Source organism: Oncorhynchus tshawytscha, linkage group LG04, assembly GCF_018296145.1.
Source record: "Oncorhynchus tshawytscha isolate Ot180627B linkage group LG04, Otsh_v2.0, whole genome shotgun sequence".
NCBI lineage: Eukaryota > Metazoa > Chordata > Actinopteri > Salmoniformes > Salmonidae > Oncorhynchus > Oncorhynchus tshawytscha.
In genome coordinates this window covers 42,680,100-42,698,370 of record NC_056432.1, presented here as the reverse complement: position 1 = coordinate 42,698,370, position 18,271 = coordinate 42,680,100, and the positions used below count along the sequence as shown (strand labels likewise).

Below are 18,271 nucleotides of genomic sequence, written 5' to 3'. Positions count from 1 at the left end.
ATCAGGAGAAAGAGGAGAGGAGACTACCCCAGCTCATTCAGCAATCCCTCCCCCACTCCTCCCCTACTCTACCTATACTCCTCCCCCTCTCCCACTCTCCACTGGTGTTTCCTTCTGTGTCCCCTCCTGCTCACCCCCCCCTAATCATAATCCTTCCCCTTTCCTCCTCCTCCTCTCTCTCTATGTATCTCTCCCACAGTATTTCTATCCCTCGACAGAGACAGAGGGGCAGATAGGCTCTTACCTGTGACTCATAGGGCAGAAAGGCGATGTGGATCTCAGTTAAGGTCTTCATGGCTTTGGACGCACGGGATTTTGTCAACAGATTGAACAATGTATCTGGGATTGCTGGGAGTTGGGGGGGGAGTGAAAAAAAACATGAAATTATTGAAAATTGAAATTTGATGAAATTAAAGGATGAAAATAATAGGGAAATAGAATTGAAATCTATATACTCCTACAAAAAAATATAGAACCTAAAAGGGGTCTTCGGCTGTCCCCATAGGAGAACCCTTTGAAGAACCCTTGTTGGTTCCAGGTAGAACCGTTTTGGTTCCAAGTAGAATCGTTTTTGGTTCCAAGTAGAAGCCTTTCCACAGAGGGTTCTACATGAAACCCCAAATGGTTCTACCTGGAACCAAAAAGGGGTTTTCCCAGGAACCAAAAAGGGTTCTCCTATGGGGACAGCTGAAGAACCATTTTGGAAGAGAGAGTGTACTGTGTAAGGTGGACATTGAGTGTTGGTATTGTGGCAAAGAGGAGTTGTCTGCTAGTCTGTTCCCAGTACTCAAGGAGAATCAGATATAAAGTTATCATCAGACTGCTCCAAACTCAAATTCATATACTGTATACAATACGTGATGATACAAAGTTGTCCCATGTCTCTCCAATATTACTCACTGTCAGTGAAGAAGACGTGAGCTCCTCTGTATCTGGGTGACCGCGGGTCTCTGAAGTCATCTATGAGTGCCTCCACAGTCTGGGTAGGAGAAGGAACATCACAAATCTTACCAAAGAACGCTAAAGCTTTTTTGCTCCTGCGTGTCTCAGATGGTAGAGCATGGCGCTTCCAACGCCAGGGCTGTGGGTTTGATTACACTGGAACCGCCCATAAGTAAATGTGTGCATGCACTACAGTAAATCACTTTGGATAAAGAGTTAAGGTGCAGCAGGGTAGCCTAGTGGTTAGAGCGTTGGACTAGTAACCGGAAGGTTGCAAGTTCAAATCCCCGAGCTGAAAAGGTACAAATCTGTCATTCTGCCCCTGAACAGGCAGTTAACCCACTGTTCCAATGCCGTCATTGAAAATAAGAATTTGTTCTTAACTGACTTGCCTAGTTAAATAAAGGTTAAAAAAAAACGCATTTACTAAAACTAAATGGTTCCAATACCTCATCATTGGGAGTTATTAGGTAGATGGCCTCCATACTGGGGAGAGGCTCTCGCTTCTTGCCAATGTCTTCAACAACTGTACAGGATAGGAGAGAAAAGCACAGTCATTCAGTTAGCCTTTTGAAGTGATGCTGAGCGTTGAGCGTGCATGTGCGTGTGTGATGTTGACAGAGTGGTACTCACTGGTGATGCCATCTGACATGATATCTGTCATCTTACAGCAGGATGACATCATCCTCATGCTTAGCTTGTCTACTACCAGAACCTGGGGGAGGACAGGGACGAGGTTTACAGGGGGTCAAGGGTTGTATCCTAAATGGCACCCTATTCCCTATATAGTGTGCGACTTTTGACTTGGGCTCATAGGGCTCTGGTCAAAAGTAGTGCACTATAAAGGTAATGTGTCATTTGGGCGCAGACAATTATTATCATGTACTATCACATACACAGTCATTCATAACCAGGAATGTAATTGATAGAAAAGATTTGGCATGGGTAACCAGATCCTCAAAAAGTTCTACAGCTGCACCATCGAGAGCATCCTGACCGGTTGCATCACCGCCTGGTATGGCAACTGCTCGGCATCTGACCGTAAAGGCCCTACAGAGGGTAGTGCGTACGGCCCAGTACATCATTGGGACCAAGCTTCCTGCCATCCAGGACCTACATACTAGGCGATTTCAGAGGAAAGACCCAAAAATTGTCAGACTCCAGTCACCCAAGTCATAGACTGTTCTCTATGCTATCGCACTACAATGGGTACAGGAGCTCTAAGTCTAGGTCCAAGAGGCTTCTAAACAGCTTCTGCCCCTAAGCCATAAGAACACTGAACAATTCATCAAATGGCCACACAGACTATTTACATTGACACAAACCCCCCCATTTTTTTTACACTGCTGCTACTTGCTGTTTATTATCTATGCATAGTCACTTTAACCCTACATACATGTACAAATTACCTTGACTTACCTGTACCCTCGCACACTGACTCGGTACCGTTACTGTTATTTTATTGTGTTACTTTTTATTATTTTTTTATTTTATTCTGTAAATATTTTCTTAACTCTTTCTTGAACTGAATTGTTAGTTAAGGGCTTGTAAGTAAGCATTTCCCGGTAAGGTCTACATCTGTTGTATTCAGTGCATGTGACAACGTTTTTATTTTATTTGCCCATACCTTCCATTCGCCCTTCTTGTGCACCTTCTTGATGACATCATTCATAATCTCTGTAAACGGAGGAATAATTGATTAGCACACACTTCAACTTACATTAAACTGTTCTGTGCTAAAAAGCACAAGCACTGTAGGCTATTGGCCCCTTGTGTCGCACTCTGATCCGTTTCACCTGTCTTTGTGCTATTTGCCCCCCTCAAGGTGTCGCCCATCTTCCTCATTATCCCCAGTGTATTTATACCTGTTTTCAGTTGCCAGTTTGTTCTGTTTCGTCAAGCCTACCAGCGGTTTTTCCCGTGCTCCTTTCTTTCTCTAGTTCCTGTTTTCTAGCTTTCCCGGTTTTTGGCCATTCTGCCTGCCCTGATCTTGAGCCTGCCTGTCGTTCTGTACCTTTCAGACTCTGCTCTGGACTTCTGACCTCTGCCTGCCCTGATCCTGAACCTGCCTGCCATTCTGTACCTTTCAGACTCTGCTCTGGACTTCTGACCTCTGCCTGCCCTGACCCTGAACCTGCCTGCCATTCTGTACCTTTCAGACTCTGCTCTGGACTTCTGACCTCTGCCTGCCCTTAACTTGTCGTTTGCCTGCTGTCCTGTTTTTGTAATAAACGTTTGTTACTTCAAAACTGTCGGCATCTGGGTCTTTTCCTGAGCCTTGACACCTTGTATACAGTTTAGTCTCCCAAGGTCATCCTTCCGAATCTCGTCTCGTTGACTCAAACTAATGGAACAACTTGAGCGAAGCCCGGGTATCTAAGCATAATGCTTCAGGTATAAAAGGGCATATTAGATATTCTGGTCTAGTGAATTGTTAGTTGTTAGTTTAGGTGGGTGACAGACGGTGTTAGCAGTGATGGCACAGCCACAGTTGGAATTTAATGGGCTCCGGTGAGGGGTCTGAAGTGAGCGGTTATACCAATGTAACACTCATTACATCTGTGAGGAGTCTGGGAACCTGGTGCCCCGTTGGAACCATCTGGGAGACAGTTCATGCATCCCAAATGCCAGTCTGTGGTAATGGAGAGAGGGGAAGGATCAGCTTTGAATCTATAGTTTAAAAGCTGGCCCATCTATCTACTGGAATGAGTCAGTGAGAGAGACACACAGCAATCACAAGGCCTAATCTCTTCCAATCCTCTTACGCCACGGAACCGCCAGGGTCGCTATTTCTGGGCTCTTTCTGTGCCACAGGATGTGATGTCACAGGGAAACCTGTTGACACACGCGCATGTTCGATTTGGCTAGTATTCTAAAAAAAACTCCATTAAATACATTCATCAGTGGTATTTGATTTTAAATAAGTATATGTATTAAATAAGTAGTAGATACAGTGCCTTCAAAAAAAGTATTCACACCCCTTGACTTTTTCCACATTTTGTTGTGTTACAGCCTGAATTTCCAATGGATTAAATTGAGATTTTGTGGGACTGATCTACACACAATAACCCACAATGCAAAGTGGAATTTTGATTTTAGAAATGTCTTGAGTTAAGTATTCAAACCCTTTGTTATGGCTAGCCTAAATACTTTCATGAGTAATAATGTGCTCAAAAAGTAACATAATGAATTGCATAATAGGTGTTTAACATTTGTTTTAATGATTACCCCATATCTGTACCCCACACAAACAATTATCTGTATCAACCACAAAGACCAGGCAGGTTTTCCAATGCTTCGCAAAGAAGGGTACCTATTATTAGATGGGTACAAATAAAAAAAAGCAGACACTGAATATCCCTTTGAGCACGGTGAAGTTATTAATGACACTTTTGGTGGTGAATCAATACACCCAGTCACTACAAAGATACAGGTGTCCTTCCTAACTAAGTTGCCGGAGAGGAAGGAAACCGCTCAGGGATTTCACCATGAGGCCAATGGTGATTTTAAAACAGTTACAGAGTTTAATGGCTGTGATAGGAGATAACTAAGGATGGATCAACAACATTGTAGTTGCCTTAATGACAGAGTAAAAAGAAGGAAATCTCTACAGAATAAAAATATTTCAAAACATGCATCCTGTTTGTAATAAGGCACTAAAGTAATTCTGCAAAAAATGTGGCAAAGAAATTAACTTCTTGTCCTGAATACAAAGCATTATGTTTGGGGCAAATCTAACACAACACATCACTGAGTACCAGTCTTCATATTTTCAAGCATGGTGGTGGCTGCATCATGTTATGAGTATGCTCATCAATGGCAAGGACTAGGGAGTTTTTTAGGTAGGATAAAAATTAAACGGAATAGAGCTAAGCACAGGCAAAATCCAAGATTAAAACCCTGTTCAGTCTGCTTTCCAACAGACACTGGGAGACAAATTCATCATTCAGCAGGACAATAATCTAAACTCAAGGCCAAATATACACTGGAGTTGCTTACTAAGACGACATTGAATGTTCCTGAGTGGCCTTGTTTTAGTTTTGACTTATATCTGCTTGAAAATCTAAGGCAAGATTTTAAAATGGCTGTCTAGCAATGGTCAACAACAAACTTGACAGAGCTTGAAGAGTTTTAAAAATAATAAATGGGCAAATATTGTACAATCCAGGTGTGCAAATCTCTTAGAGATTTACCCAAAAAGACTCACAGCTGTTAACGTTGCCAAAGGTGATTCTAATACAGTATGTATTGACTCAGGGGGTTGAATACTTATCTAATCAAGATTTATTATGGTTTTATTTTTAAATAGAATTTTCTTCCACTTTGACATTACAGAGTATTTTGTGTTGAAAATCAATCGATTTGAATCCGAATTTGTACCACAACAAAATGTGGGAAAAGTCAAGGGGTGTGAATACTTTCTGAAGGCTCTGTATATCCTTCATCCCCAGCTTAAAATTAGTGTTACATAGAGCATGGATCCTAAAAGCCAGTGACAGAAGTGTTTGGCTGTTGTGTCAGGATACACGATTTAAAAAATTGTTCCAAAAGGGCTCTTCCGCTGTCCCCATAGGAGAACCCTTTTTTGTTCCAGGTAAAACCTTTTTGGTTCCAGGTAGAACCTTCTGTGAAAAGGGTTCCACATGGAACCCAAAAACGGTTCTACTTGGAACAAAAATGTTTCAACATGGAACCAAAAATAGTTATTCAAAGGGTGTAGCATAGTATGGCTCTCTGCTTTCTAAATTAATCTTAACATGCATTACCTCCATTGAAAGACAAAACAAGACAATGTCACAAATATATAACAATCAATCAACTCAATCATTGTTAACATTTCAGAAATCAAGAACAAAAATGTGCCTATATACTTCATTCAAACACTGTTGTTGTTTTGAATATGGGTCGGGTGGTTTGATAATTGAGGTGACATGTCTATCAGTGAATGAGTTCTGTATCCAATTACCCAACTGGATTAGTTAGGGGAAATTTCCCCAATGCCCCATGAAAGAGTCAGTCAGCATCAACAAACGAAGAAGCTGCTTTGGGATGGGAGATAATGGCTGTATCTCAAATGCCGCCCTATGCCCTATATAGTGCACTACCTTCGACCAAGGCCAATAGGGCTCTGGTCAACATTTGTTAACTATATAGGGAATAGGGTGCCATTTGGGACGCATCCACTAAACTCCTCCTGTTTGTCTGAGCCGGACAACCACAACTATTGTGTCTCAGAAGGTAAACAGAAGAGCCAACCTACTGGGCCAAAACTGGTTGAATCAACGTTGTTTCAATGTAATTGGATTTGAAAAAAGTCATCAACATAAACATATTTTTTTGGAGAGTTAAATTTCAACCAGGATTATTATGTCATCGTGGTAACCAAATTTCAACATAGACAAACCTTGTATACAATATGTTGAATTTGTACCTTTAAAACAACATCAGATCTTCAAAGTTATATCCACTATCAGAAATAAACAATAGGCTGTGCAGCATAATTGGTCTATCAACAGCTACACTTTGGTCTCCCATCTAGGGTTTTAAACAAGACCTGCTTAGCTATGATATTTGTAACTGACTATTACCAGTGTGCTATTGTGAGAGTTAAATAATATAACTAAATCAAATCAAACTTTATTTAAAGTGCATTTAAAGTTTGATTTGATTTAGTCCTACTCTTTCATTTAGACTTTTTGGGGTGAGATGGAGATGTGAAACCAACATATCAATTATTAACTAACCCACTGCGCACAAACTGGTTGATTCAACATTCCTTAAACGTAATTAGTCAACGTATTATGATGTGGAATCTACAATTTGTCACTGACTATTATCAATGTGCCATTGTGAGAATGATTGCTGAGAGATCTCCACTTGAAAACTAAGATTCACTGTTACTATCGAGGTAGATTTAAAAGAGCAAAGTAAATGGGACCATACTTTATCACTCATATCTCATCCATTATGCTATTTAGGCCTATATAGCAATTGCAAAGTTATCAACGGCTATTGTTTCAATTCAACCCAAAATTAAACTAAACATAGACAATACAATAAAGCCTAGGGCTGTGAATGCAATGATATTTAGTGATATTGAATTGTGTTGTCAGGGCAACCAAATATCAACTTTTGAAGCAAATGTATCTTCTGCTTGGAGAGTTCCATCTGTTCCACTGACTTATTCTGGCTTTAATTCCAGTTTGTTGCAGCAATAATGTGCGCAGAATTTCAAAAGGCATTGATCACTTGCACCATGTACTTTTAAAGGGGCAATCAGCAGTTGCTACAAACATTTTTGGATCGACAAATAAATGATAAATACCTATTGATTCTTGAATAATATAACTTATAAATGCCTCATGAGTCTAGCTCAACTGTTGTACCACATCAGGAACCAAACTATAAGCTTGTTTTACTCCGATGTTTGTAAACAAAGTAAATGTAAACAAACACCACATAGCCTCAAAACATGGTTTAAACTATAGTTTTAATATCATGGATGGTCAGTCCTTTTCCGTCGCTCTGTCTATGAATGTACGAGTGGTTAAATTTCTCCAACCTCCATTCCTCAGCTTTTTACCAAAACAGGGGTGGGGTCAGTGATAGATATTTGGTGGACAACTAAACCAAAAATCAGACATTGTTTTTCCATTGGAGTTTGGTTGTGCTTTTAGATTGTTGAAAGCAGTGATAACACATTGGAAATTCAACAAACTTTTCTGTCTTTTTGAGTGGGTGATTTCCATCCATTTCTAATTTATTATACAGTATTTGTCATACCCATAGATATTTATGTCTGTATAACAATAAAAGTCTTCAGGATTAAGAGCAAAACAACCCATAAAATGTAAGGGACAGGCTCAACAAACTGTGAACACCAACAGTATTCCTTGTGAACACAGTACTACAATGTGTGATTTTCAGGAAGTCCAGCATAGCTTGGAGTTGGTGATGCTGAATGTTACTGGTGGCTGGGTGGAGTTGGAGACCACAGCTCACTTTACACCAGGGGAACAAACTCTGAATCACCATAGCACCATCCTGTCTCACCTCAATCAAATACAGTGGATATCTGAGGAGCAGGGTTGGGGAGTAACGGATTACATTTACAAAAAAAGATAACTGTAATCCTTTACGTTACCAGTAAAATAATATTGTAATCAGATTACAGATACTTGAAAAACTAGATGAATACTTTAAATTCAGAAAGGATGTTTAAAAAAACAATATTTTGACACTTCTCTGTTTTCTCAATGACATTCAAATCTGCATTGAAAAAAGGCTCAAGTTTAAGGTGGTTCCACCTGAGCGAGTCTGACCACAAGTCAGAGACCACTATGATGACACACCGAATGTGTTTGATTGATCGCGGGAAAAGAGCAGGAATAGGCTTTGTAGGCTACAGTCCAAGCTATGTCTTCCGATGGTGCGACTGCTGTTGGCACCCAAAGATTATCCAACTTGAATAAACACTTGGCGGTAAGGATGACAGCAGTGGTTTAGTCTACGGTGATACGGATATCACTTATTATTGATATCTACATAGTGCATTGATGTGAATCACACTGCTGCTCTCTCATTTTGCTATTTGCGCCTTACGGATTGTGGTTGTTGTGGATGGCTGTTCACAAATCTAAATGTGTATTTGAACCCAATAATGGTTGAACTCAAATAGTTTAAGCTGCCTATTAATCATTGTTTTTGAAACCAGTCGACAGCCAGTGAAAAATGCGCTCTTGCAACATCTGCATAGTGGGTATCCCAGCTTTAGGAATAAAAGAGGGGCTTTTAATTGCTCAGTCTAATTCATGCTGATAAAAGAAATACATCCATATGCCTAATGGACACATGCTCAAACTCGCACACTTTTGATAGATTTAAAGGGGCAATCTGTAGTTGCTACATATATTTTTGGACTTGTAAAGATATAATGTAATCGTATTATTATATGTAGTAGAAAGCGATGGGTAGAAGAAGTGTACATAACCAACCCATAAAGTAAAATTTAACATCCATATATGGCCAGCTATGTAAACATTAACATTGAACCACATCTATTGCAGGATAAATCAATTGGTAACATACATGTTTGTATTATTCTAATGCCACTTAAGGGGAATGTAATCTAAAAGTAACTGAATGTAATCAGATTATGTTACTGAGTTTGGATAATCCAAAAATTACGTTACTGATTACAATTTTAGACAGGTAACTTAACTGTAATGGATTACATTTAGAAAGTAACCTACCCAAGTGACCTACCAAACCCCGCTGAGGAGGTATTAAATAGCGGATACCCACGCAATAACAACACACGTTAACCCCAATATCTCTATTCCCCTGTCTACCATACCATAAATAAATGAAAGACTGCCCGCCAAACATTTAAAATATTTAAGACTGAAGTTGCATTGTGGAATTATTGTTTTCACTTTTTCATGCATGGATAAGGTCTTGCTTTTTATGTGCATAATGGGGAAACTAGGTTATATGCCCATTCTTGAATTAATTGCCTTCAACACAGCAGATTTATTTTAAAAGCCACAATACAAAGTAATAGGCCTACACCAGTAGAGGCTGCTGAGGGGAGGACGGATCATAATAATGGCTGGAACGGAGAAAATTGAATGGCATCAAACACATGGAAACCATGTGTTTGATCCCACTCCAGTAATTCTGCCCCAGGCATTGCAATGAGCCTGTCCTCCCCAATTAAGGTGCCACCTGTGGCCTACACGTTTACATCCACAAAATAAGAGATTTCTCCCTTTCGTGGTGGCTTTAGGTAACTGAGTGTGGAGCTGTATTGTGGTGGATCCATGCAGCAAGGAGCACTATGACAGTGGAAGAGCTTAATCCGTATGGATTTAGCGCATGTGGATTTACCCGAAACGACAATTTCATAGTGCAACTCACTACAAAACAAATGCCAGTATTGTACAGTGCACATAATTAAAACCCAATATTAAAAGACCAACATTTTGCTATATCTAATGATGCAGAGATATAGTATACTTGAGAGTGCGTTAGTGCGCCTTTACGCACTTTGAGCAATCCTATCGAACGTGAGACGCACTAGATTTTTACTTTCAATAGGTCTACTTCTGGACCAGTTTTTGGCCAAAAAATGTATTTAAATTGTGTTTGAAATACAAATTGAGATCTAAATAAAATAGTAATTTAAACCAACTAAATAGCCTAAATTAATAGAATGTCCAAAATAAAGCAAAAAATAAAATAGCCTAGGCCAACGCCACAATACAAAATAACCATAGCGCATAGACCTACATAATAAGTGATTAAACAAAAATACATATTCTTACTTTCTCCCACAATGGCTTTTAGTCCGAGTGGTGCCATGATGATGATGTCTCTGTCGTGGCCGTGTCTCCGCCTCCCCTTTTCTTTCCCTCTCTATTCTACCCAACCACCGCTAATACTGTGTAGGACTGTAAGGCCGCGGGACAACATCCAAAGTGATTGCAGAGGGACCGTATTGCTTCGAAAAGAATCCCTTCCACGCCTCCACAAACATGCCGATTTCAACTGTCTGTCATACAATGCCACGGACAACCTACTTCAACTTTTAATAGACTTCCACATATTCTATGTTTAGCTGTTTGCAGTGGTATTATTTATCAAGTGAAATAAAGTTATTGTATTTATTAACTATTTTAATAGGTTAGAATAAATAGCAGTTATGGGCCTAGTAATTTGTATACAACAAGTAGGATATTGTACAACCCTAATGGGAAAAAAGTCATGATCAGACCATTGAATTCTTATTTTAACATACTGTATTTTCACAGCAACTGCAATAGGATAAAACACAATAGACTACATTGGCTACATTATCAATAATACCCACAGATGTCCACAGAGGGGCAGTAATGTCTAAGTAAATATAGGCCTTTCATTCATCCTTATGCCTCATTCACACTGACAGTGTATTTGCGCAAACTCAACATAATCTGGATATGTGTACAACAAAAGTTCAACATTAACCTTCTGCCAGCGGAGTAATGCTTAAGTAAAAAATCATTTAAAGTACTACTTAGGTAGAGTTTTTGGGTATCTGTACTTTACTATTTATATTTTCTGACAACTTTTACTTTTACTTCACTACATTCCTAAAGAAAATTATGTACTTTTTACTACATACATTTTCCCTGACACTCAAAAGTACTCATTACATTTTGACAGGAAAATGGTCCAGTTCACACACTTGTCAAGAGAACATCTGGCGGACTCACTAAACACAAATGCTTTGTTTGTAAATTATGTCTGAGTGTTGCAGTGTGCTCCTTGCTATCTGGAAAATACATTTAAAAAACAAGAAAATTGTGCTGTCTGGTTTGCATAAGATAAGACATTTGAAATAATTGATACTTTTACTTTTGTTACATAAGTATATTTGAAGAATTCCCTTTACTTTGATACATAAGTATATTCTAACCAAATACTTTTACTCAAGTAGTATTTTACTGGGTGACTTTCACTTTTACTTGAGTCATTTTCTATTACTTTTACTCAAGTATGACATTTTAGTACTTTTTCCACCACTACCTTCTGCTACCATTTCTGAAAAGCCGTACACGCATAAGTCCAATAAATCCAAAAGTATGCACCACACAGAACGCACTGCGACTGCCTCTCCAACACAATGCTGCAAGGCAAACACAGCATTCCATCAGAAATCAATGTTTTTCTGGTGTACCAAAATGCAATGACGTTGTCAGTGTGATCGAGGTGTAAGGTCATGTCTTGTGCATGCACCAGGGGTAGGCAACCCTGTTCCTGGAGTGCTGCAGGTACTACAGGATTTTGTTCCAACTAGTCAGCACACCTGACCAACTGAGCTAATTGATCAGTTCACTGATTGCCTAAATTTCACAAACCTGGAATTCCAGGTTGATTAAATCAAAAACATGAAGTGCCTGTGTAGCAAATGGGGATTTGTGAAACTTAACCCTCACGCCTCGATCACACCTACAGTTTCATTGAGCAAAAGGGTATGCAGCATCATCTGGATATGTGTGCAACAAAACTTCAACATTCACCCTCTGCTACCATTTCTGTCAAGCTGTCTACGCATACAGTTTGACGCATACGTTGGGTTCGATAAATCCAACCCAACATCAGATTTTATTGGTCACATACACATGGTTAGCAGATGTTAATGCGAGTGTAGTGAAATGCTTGTGCTTCTAGTACCGACCATGCAGTAATATTAATATTAATATTAATATTAATATTAATTAATAAGTAATCTAACAATTTCACAACAACTACCTTATACACACACATGTGTAAGGAATGAATAAGAATATGTACATATAAATATATGGATGAGCAATGGCCAAAAGGCATAGGCAAGATGCAGTAACCACACAGAATGCACTGCAATTGCTTCTGCAACACAATGCTGCAAGGTAAACGCAGCTTTCCATTGGAAATCTGTACTTCTGGTGTACCATAATGCAATGATGCGGTTGGTTTGATCAAGGCATCAGCCTGAGGTGTTCCACTTGTGTCGCCTCATTAGCTAGCTTTTTGCATGACGCCGACTGATAAGACGCTTCAGAAAGGCAGTCACACTAGATACATATGCCTTGCTAGCACACATGACCGCCCTCCTGAAGCGTCTTCCCAGTCGGCACCATGCGAAAAACCAGCTATTCGCTGGTGCAAGTGGGGACACTTCAGGCTGAGGAGTAACATGCTGACCAGAACAGGCACGTGCGTGCGCCATCGCGTGCATGTCGATTTTGTCCATCCACACCAGACGTGATCATCAGGACACGCAGGTGGAAATATCTAGTTGCAAGATGACGCCGACAGAGATGGTCGCCTCGCTTCGAGTCCTGAGGAAACTATGCAGTATTGTGTTTTTACATGCATTATTTCTTACATTGTGACCCCAGGAAATCTTAAGTCTTACATACAGCTGGGAAGAACTATTGGATATAAGAGTGACATCAATTTATCAACATTACGACCAGGAATACGACCTTCTCGAAGCGGATCCTCTGTTTGGACCACCACCCAGGATAAACAACCTAATCCCAAAAGCCGACCCAAAACAACGGCGCCGCAGAAGAGGCAGACAGAGCGGCCTCCTGGTCAGGCTCCGTAGATGTGCACATCGCCCACTGCTCCCGAATATACTACTCGCCAATGTTCAGTCTCTTGACAACAAGGTAGATCAAATTCGAGCAAGGGTTGCCTTCCAGAGAAACGTCAGAGATTTTAACATTCTCTGTTCCACGGAAACATGGCTCTCTCGGGATATGTTGTCGTTACAGCCACTGGATTTCTCCATGCATCGCATCGACAGAGATAAACACCTCTCTGGGAAGAGGAAGGGCGAGGGTGCATGCTTCATGATTAACAACTCATGGTGTAATCATAACAACATACAGGAACTCAAGTCCTTCTGCTCACCCGACCTAGAATTGCTTACAATCAAATGCCGGCCTTATTAGCTCCCAAGTTAGTTCTCGCCAGTTATCGTCACAGTGGTGTACATTCCCCCTCAAGCAGACACCAAGATGGCCTTCAAGGAACTTCACTGGACTATATGTAAACTGGAAACCATATATCCTGAGGCTGCATTTATCGTAGCTGGGGATTTTAACAAAGCAAATTTGAGAACAAGGTTACCTAAATTTTATCAATCAACTGATTGCACTACACGCGGGTGGAATACTGCTACTCTAACTTCCGCGATGCATACAAGCCCTCCCGCGGCCTCTCTTTGACAAATATGACCACGATGCCATCTTGCTCCTACAGTCTTATAGGCAGAAACTCAAACAGGATGTACCAGTGAATAGAACCATTCAACACTGGTCTGACCAATCGGAATCCACACTTCAAGATTGTTTTGATCACGCATACTGAGATATGTTACAACATCGATCTACTCACTAACTCTGTGAGTGAGTTTATAAAGAAGTGCATTGGAGATGGTGTACCCACTATGACTATTAAAACCTACCCTAACCAGAAACCATGGATGGATGGCGGCATTCGCGCAAAAACTGAAAGCACGAACACATTTAACAATGGAAAGAGGTCTGGGAATATAGCTGAATATAAACAGTGTAGTTATTCCTTCAGCAAGGCAATCGAACAAGCAAAATGCTGGTACAGGGACAAAGTGGAGTTGCAATTCAACGGTTCAGACACGAGACATATGTGGCAGGGTCTACAGGAAATCACAGACTACAAAAAGAAAACCAGCCACGTCACGGATACCAATGCCACGCTTCCAGACAAACTAAACACCTTTTTTGCCTGTTTTGAGGATAATACAGCGCTACCGTTGCGGCCCACAAACAAGGACTTGCACCTCCCCCTCTCCTTCTCCATGGCCGACGGGAGTAAAACATTTTAACGTGTTAACCCTCACAAGACTGCTGGCCCAGATAGCATCCCTAGCCGCATCCTCAGAGCATGCGCAGACCAGCTGGCTGGTGTGTTTACGGACATATTCAATCGCTCCCAATCCCAGCCTGCTGTCCCCACATGCTTCAAAATGGCCACCATTGTTCCTGGACCCAAGAAGGCAAAGATAACTGAACTAATTTACTACCGCCTCATAGCACCCACTTCTGTCATCATGAAATGCTTTGAGAGACTAGTCAAGAATCATATCACCTCCACCTTACCTGGGTGCAAGCTCAGTCCCCTCCTGTACTCCCTGTTCACCCACAACTGTGTGGCCATGCACACCTCCGACTCAATCATCAAGTTTGCAGACGACACAATAGTAGTGGGCTCGATTACCAACAACAACGAGACAGCCTACAGGGAGTAGTTTAAAATATATATATTTTTTACCTTTATTTAACCAGGTAGGCTAGTTGAGAACAAGTTCTCATTTACAACTGCGACCTGGCCGAGATAAAGCAAAGCAGTTTGACACATACAACAACACAGAGTTACACATGGAATAAACAAACATACAGTAGAAAAAGTATATATACAGTCTGTACAAATGAGGTGAGATAAGAGAGATAAGGCAATAAAATAGGCCGTAGTGGCAAGGTAATTACAATATAGCAATTAAACACGGGAGTGATAGATGTGCAGAAGATGAATGTGCAAGTAGAGATTTTGGGGTACAAAGGAGCAAAATAAATAAATAAATACAGTATGGGGATGAGGTAGTTGGATGAGCTATTTAGAGATGGGCTATGTACAGATGCAATAATCTGTGAGCTGCTCTGACAGCTGGTGCTTGAAGTTAGTGAGGGAGATATGAGTCTCCAGCTTCAGTGATTTTTGCAGTTTGTTCCTGTCATTGGCAGCAGAGAACTGGAAGGAAAGGCGGCCAATCTAGGAATTGGCTTTGGGGGTGGCCAGTGAAATATACCTGCTGGAACACGTGCTGCGAATGGGTGCTACTATGGTGACCAGTGAACTGAGATAAGGCAGGGTTTTACCTAGAAGACTTGTAGATGATCTGGAGCCAGTGGGTTTGGTGACGAGTATGAAGTGAGGGCCAGCCAACGAGAGCGTAGAGGTCGCAGTGGTGGGTAATACATGGGGCTTTGGTGACAAAACGGATGGCACTGTGATAGACTGCATCCATTGTTGAGTAGAGTGTTGGAGGCTATTTTGTAAATGACATCGCTGAAGTCGAGGATCGGTAGGATAGTCAGTTTTACGAGGGAATCTTTGGCAGCATGAGTGAAGGAGGCTTTGTTGCAAAATAGGAAGCCAATTCTAGATTTAATTTTGGATCGGAGATGCTTAATGTGGGTCTGGAAGGAGAGTTTACAGTCTAACCAGACACCTAGGTATTTGAAGTTGTCCACATATTCTAAGTCAGAACCGTCCAGAGTAGTGATGCTGGACGGGTGGGCAGGTGTGGGCAGTGATTGGTTGAAGAGGAGGCCACGGAAGGAGAGTTGTATGGCATTGAAGCTCGTCTGGAGGTTAGTCAGCACAGTGTCCAAAGAAGGGCCAGATGGTTACAGAATGGTGTCGTTTGCATAGAGGTGGATCAGAGAATCACCAGCAGCAAGAGCAATATCATTGATGTATACAGAGAAGAGAGTCGGCCTGAGAATTGAACCCTGTGGCACCCCTATAGAGACTGCCAGAGGTCCAGACAACAGGCCCTCCGACTTGACACACTGAACTCTATCAGAGAAGTAGTAGGTGAACCAGGCGAGGCAGTGATTTGAAAAACCAAGGCTGTTGAGTCTGCCAATAAGAATGTGGTGATTGACCGAGTCGAAAGCCTTGGCCAGGTCGATGAATACAGCTGCACAGTATTGTCTCTTATCGAAGGCAGTTATGATATCGTTTAGAACCTTGAGCGTGGCTGTGGTGCACCCATGATCAGCTCGGAAGCCAGATTGCATAGCGGAGAAGGTACGGTGGGATTCTAAATGGTCTGTGATCTATTTGTTAACTTGTCTTTCGAAGACCTTAGAAAGGCAGGGTATTATAGATATAGGTCTGTAGCAGTTTGGGTCTAGAGTGTCTCCCCTTTGAAGAGGGGGATGAACACGGCAGCTTTCCAATCTTTGGGGATCTCAGACGATGTGAAAGAGAGGTTGAACAGGCTAGTAATAGGGGTTGCAATAATTGCGGCAGAAATAGAGGGTCCAGATTGTCTAGCCCAGCTGATTTGTAGGGGTCCAGATCTTGCAGCTCTTACAGAGCATCAGCTATCTGGATTTGGGTGAAGGAGAAATGGGGGAGGCTTGGCCGAGTTGCTGTGGGGGGTGGAGGGCTGTTGACCAGGGTAGGGGTAGCCAGGTGGAAAGCATGGCCAGCTGTAGAAAAATGCTTATTGAAATTCTCAATTGTTGTGATTTATCGGTGATGACAGTGTTTCTTAGCCTCAGTGCAGTGGGCAGCTGGGAGTAGGTGCTCTTATTCTCCATGGACTTTACAGTGTCCCAGAACTTTTTTGAGATTGTGCTACAGGATGCAAATTTCTGTTTGAAAAAGCTAGCCTTAGCTTTCCTAACTGTTGTGTATATTGATTCCTAACTTCCCTGAAAAGTTGCATATCACGGGGCTATTTGATGCTAATGTAGTACGCCACAGGATGTTTTTGTGCTGGTCAAGGGCAGTCAGGTCTGGAGTGAACCAAGGGCTATATCTGTTCCTGGTTCTATTTTTTTAATGGGGCATGCTTATTTAATATGGTGAGGAAAGCACTTTTAAAGAATAATCAGGCATCCTCTACTGACAGGATGAGGTCAATATGCTTTCAGGATACCTGGGCCAGGTCGATAAGAAAGGCCTGCTCGCTGAAGTGTTTTAGGGAGCGTTTGACAGTGATGAGGGGTGGTCGTTTGACCGCAGACCCATTACGGATGCAGGCAGTGAGACAGTGATCGTTGAGATCTTGGTTGAAGACAGCAGAGGTGTATTTGGAGGGCAAGTTGGTCAGGATGATATCTATGAGGGTGCCCCTGTTTACGGATTTGGGGTTGTACCTGGTAGGTTCCTTGATCATTTGTGTGAGGTTGAGGGCATCTAGCTTAGATTGAAGGATGGCCGGGGTGTTAAGCATGTCCCAGTTTAGGTCACCTGAAAGTATGAACTCTGAAGATAGATGGGGGGCAATCAATTCACATACGGTGTCCAGGGCACAGCTGGGGGCAGAGGGTGGTCTATAGCAAGCGGCAACGGTGAGAGACTTGTTTCTGGAAAGGTGGATTTTTAGAAGTAGAAGCTTGAATTGTTTGGGCACAGACCTGGATAGTATGACAGAACTCTGCAGGCTATCTCTGCAGTAGATTGCCACTCCGCCCCCTTTGGCAGTTCTATCTTGTTGGAAAATGTTATAGTTTGTGATGGAAATTTTGGTGGTCTTCCTAAGCCAGGATTCAGACATGGCTAGACATCGGGGTTAGCAGAGTGTGCTAAAGCAGTGAATAAAACAAATTTGGGGAGGAGGCTACTAGTGTTAACATGCATGAAACCAAGGCTTTTACGGTTACAGTAGTCAAAAAATGAGAGCGCCTGGGGAATGGGAGTGGAGCTAGGCACTGCAGCGCCTGGATTAACCTCTACATCACCAGAGGAGGAGTAGGACAAGGGTACGGGTAAAGGCTATAAGAACTGGTCGTCTAGTATGTTCGGAACAGAGAGTAAAAGGAGCAGGTTTCTGGGCGCGATATACTAGATTCAATGCATAATGTACAGACAAAGGTTTGGTAGGATGTGAATACAGTGGAGGTAAACCTAGGCATAGAGTGACGATGAGAGAGATATTGTCTCTATAAACATAATTTAAACCAGTTGATGTCACCGCATGTGTGGGAGGTGGAACTGAAGGGTTAGCTAAAGCATA

At 41.6% G+C, this 18,271-nt stretch overlaps 1 protein-coding gene across 4 annotated transcripts in view; it reads right to left on the bottom strand.

The window, feature by feature from the left end:
• Window positions 1–18,271, bottom strand: part of stxbp1b (syntaxin binding protein 1b) — a 46,747-nt gene that overhangs the window by 26,379 nt on the left and 2,097 nt on the right. For 3 of the 4 annotated variants that reach the window (XM_024418176.2, XM_024418178.1, XM_024418177.1), the window contains exons 1-6: window positions 10,269–10,411; window positions 2,570–2,619; window positions 1,576–1,657; window positions 1,392–1,468; window positions 901–979; window positions 245–348 (exon numbers count right to left, since the gene is read on the bottom strand). In XM_024418176.2, the coding sequence (XP_024273944.1) occupies window positions 245–348; window positions 901–979; window positions 1,392–1,468; window positions 1,576–1,657; window positions 2,570–2,619; window positions 10,269–10,305 (429 nt within the window). In that variant the 5' untranslated portion in view covers window positions 10,306–10,411. Of the gene's footprint in view, window positions 1–244; window positions 349–900; window positions 980–1,391; window positions 1,469–1,575; window positions 1,658–2,569; window positions 2,620–10,268; window positions 10,412–18,271 lie in introns of those variants that run through there. The other variant, XM_024418180.2, reaches the window with a different exon arrangement.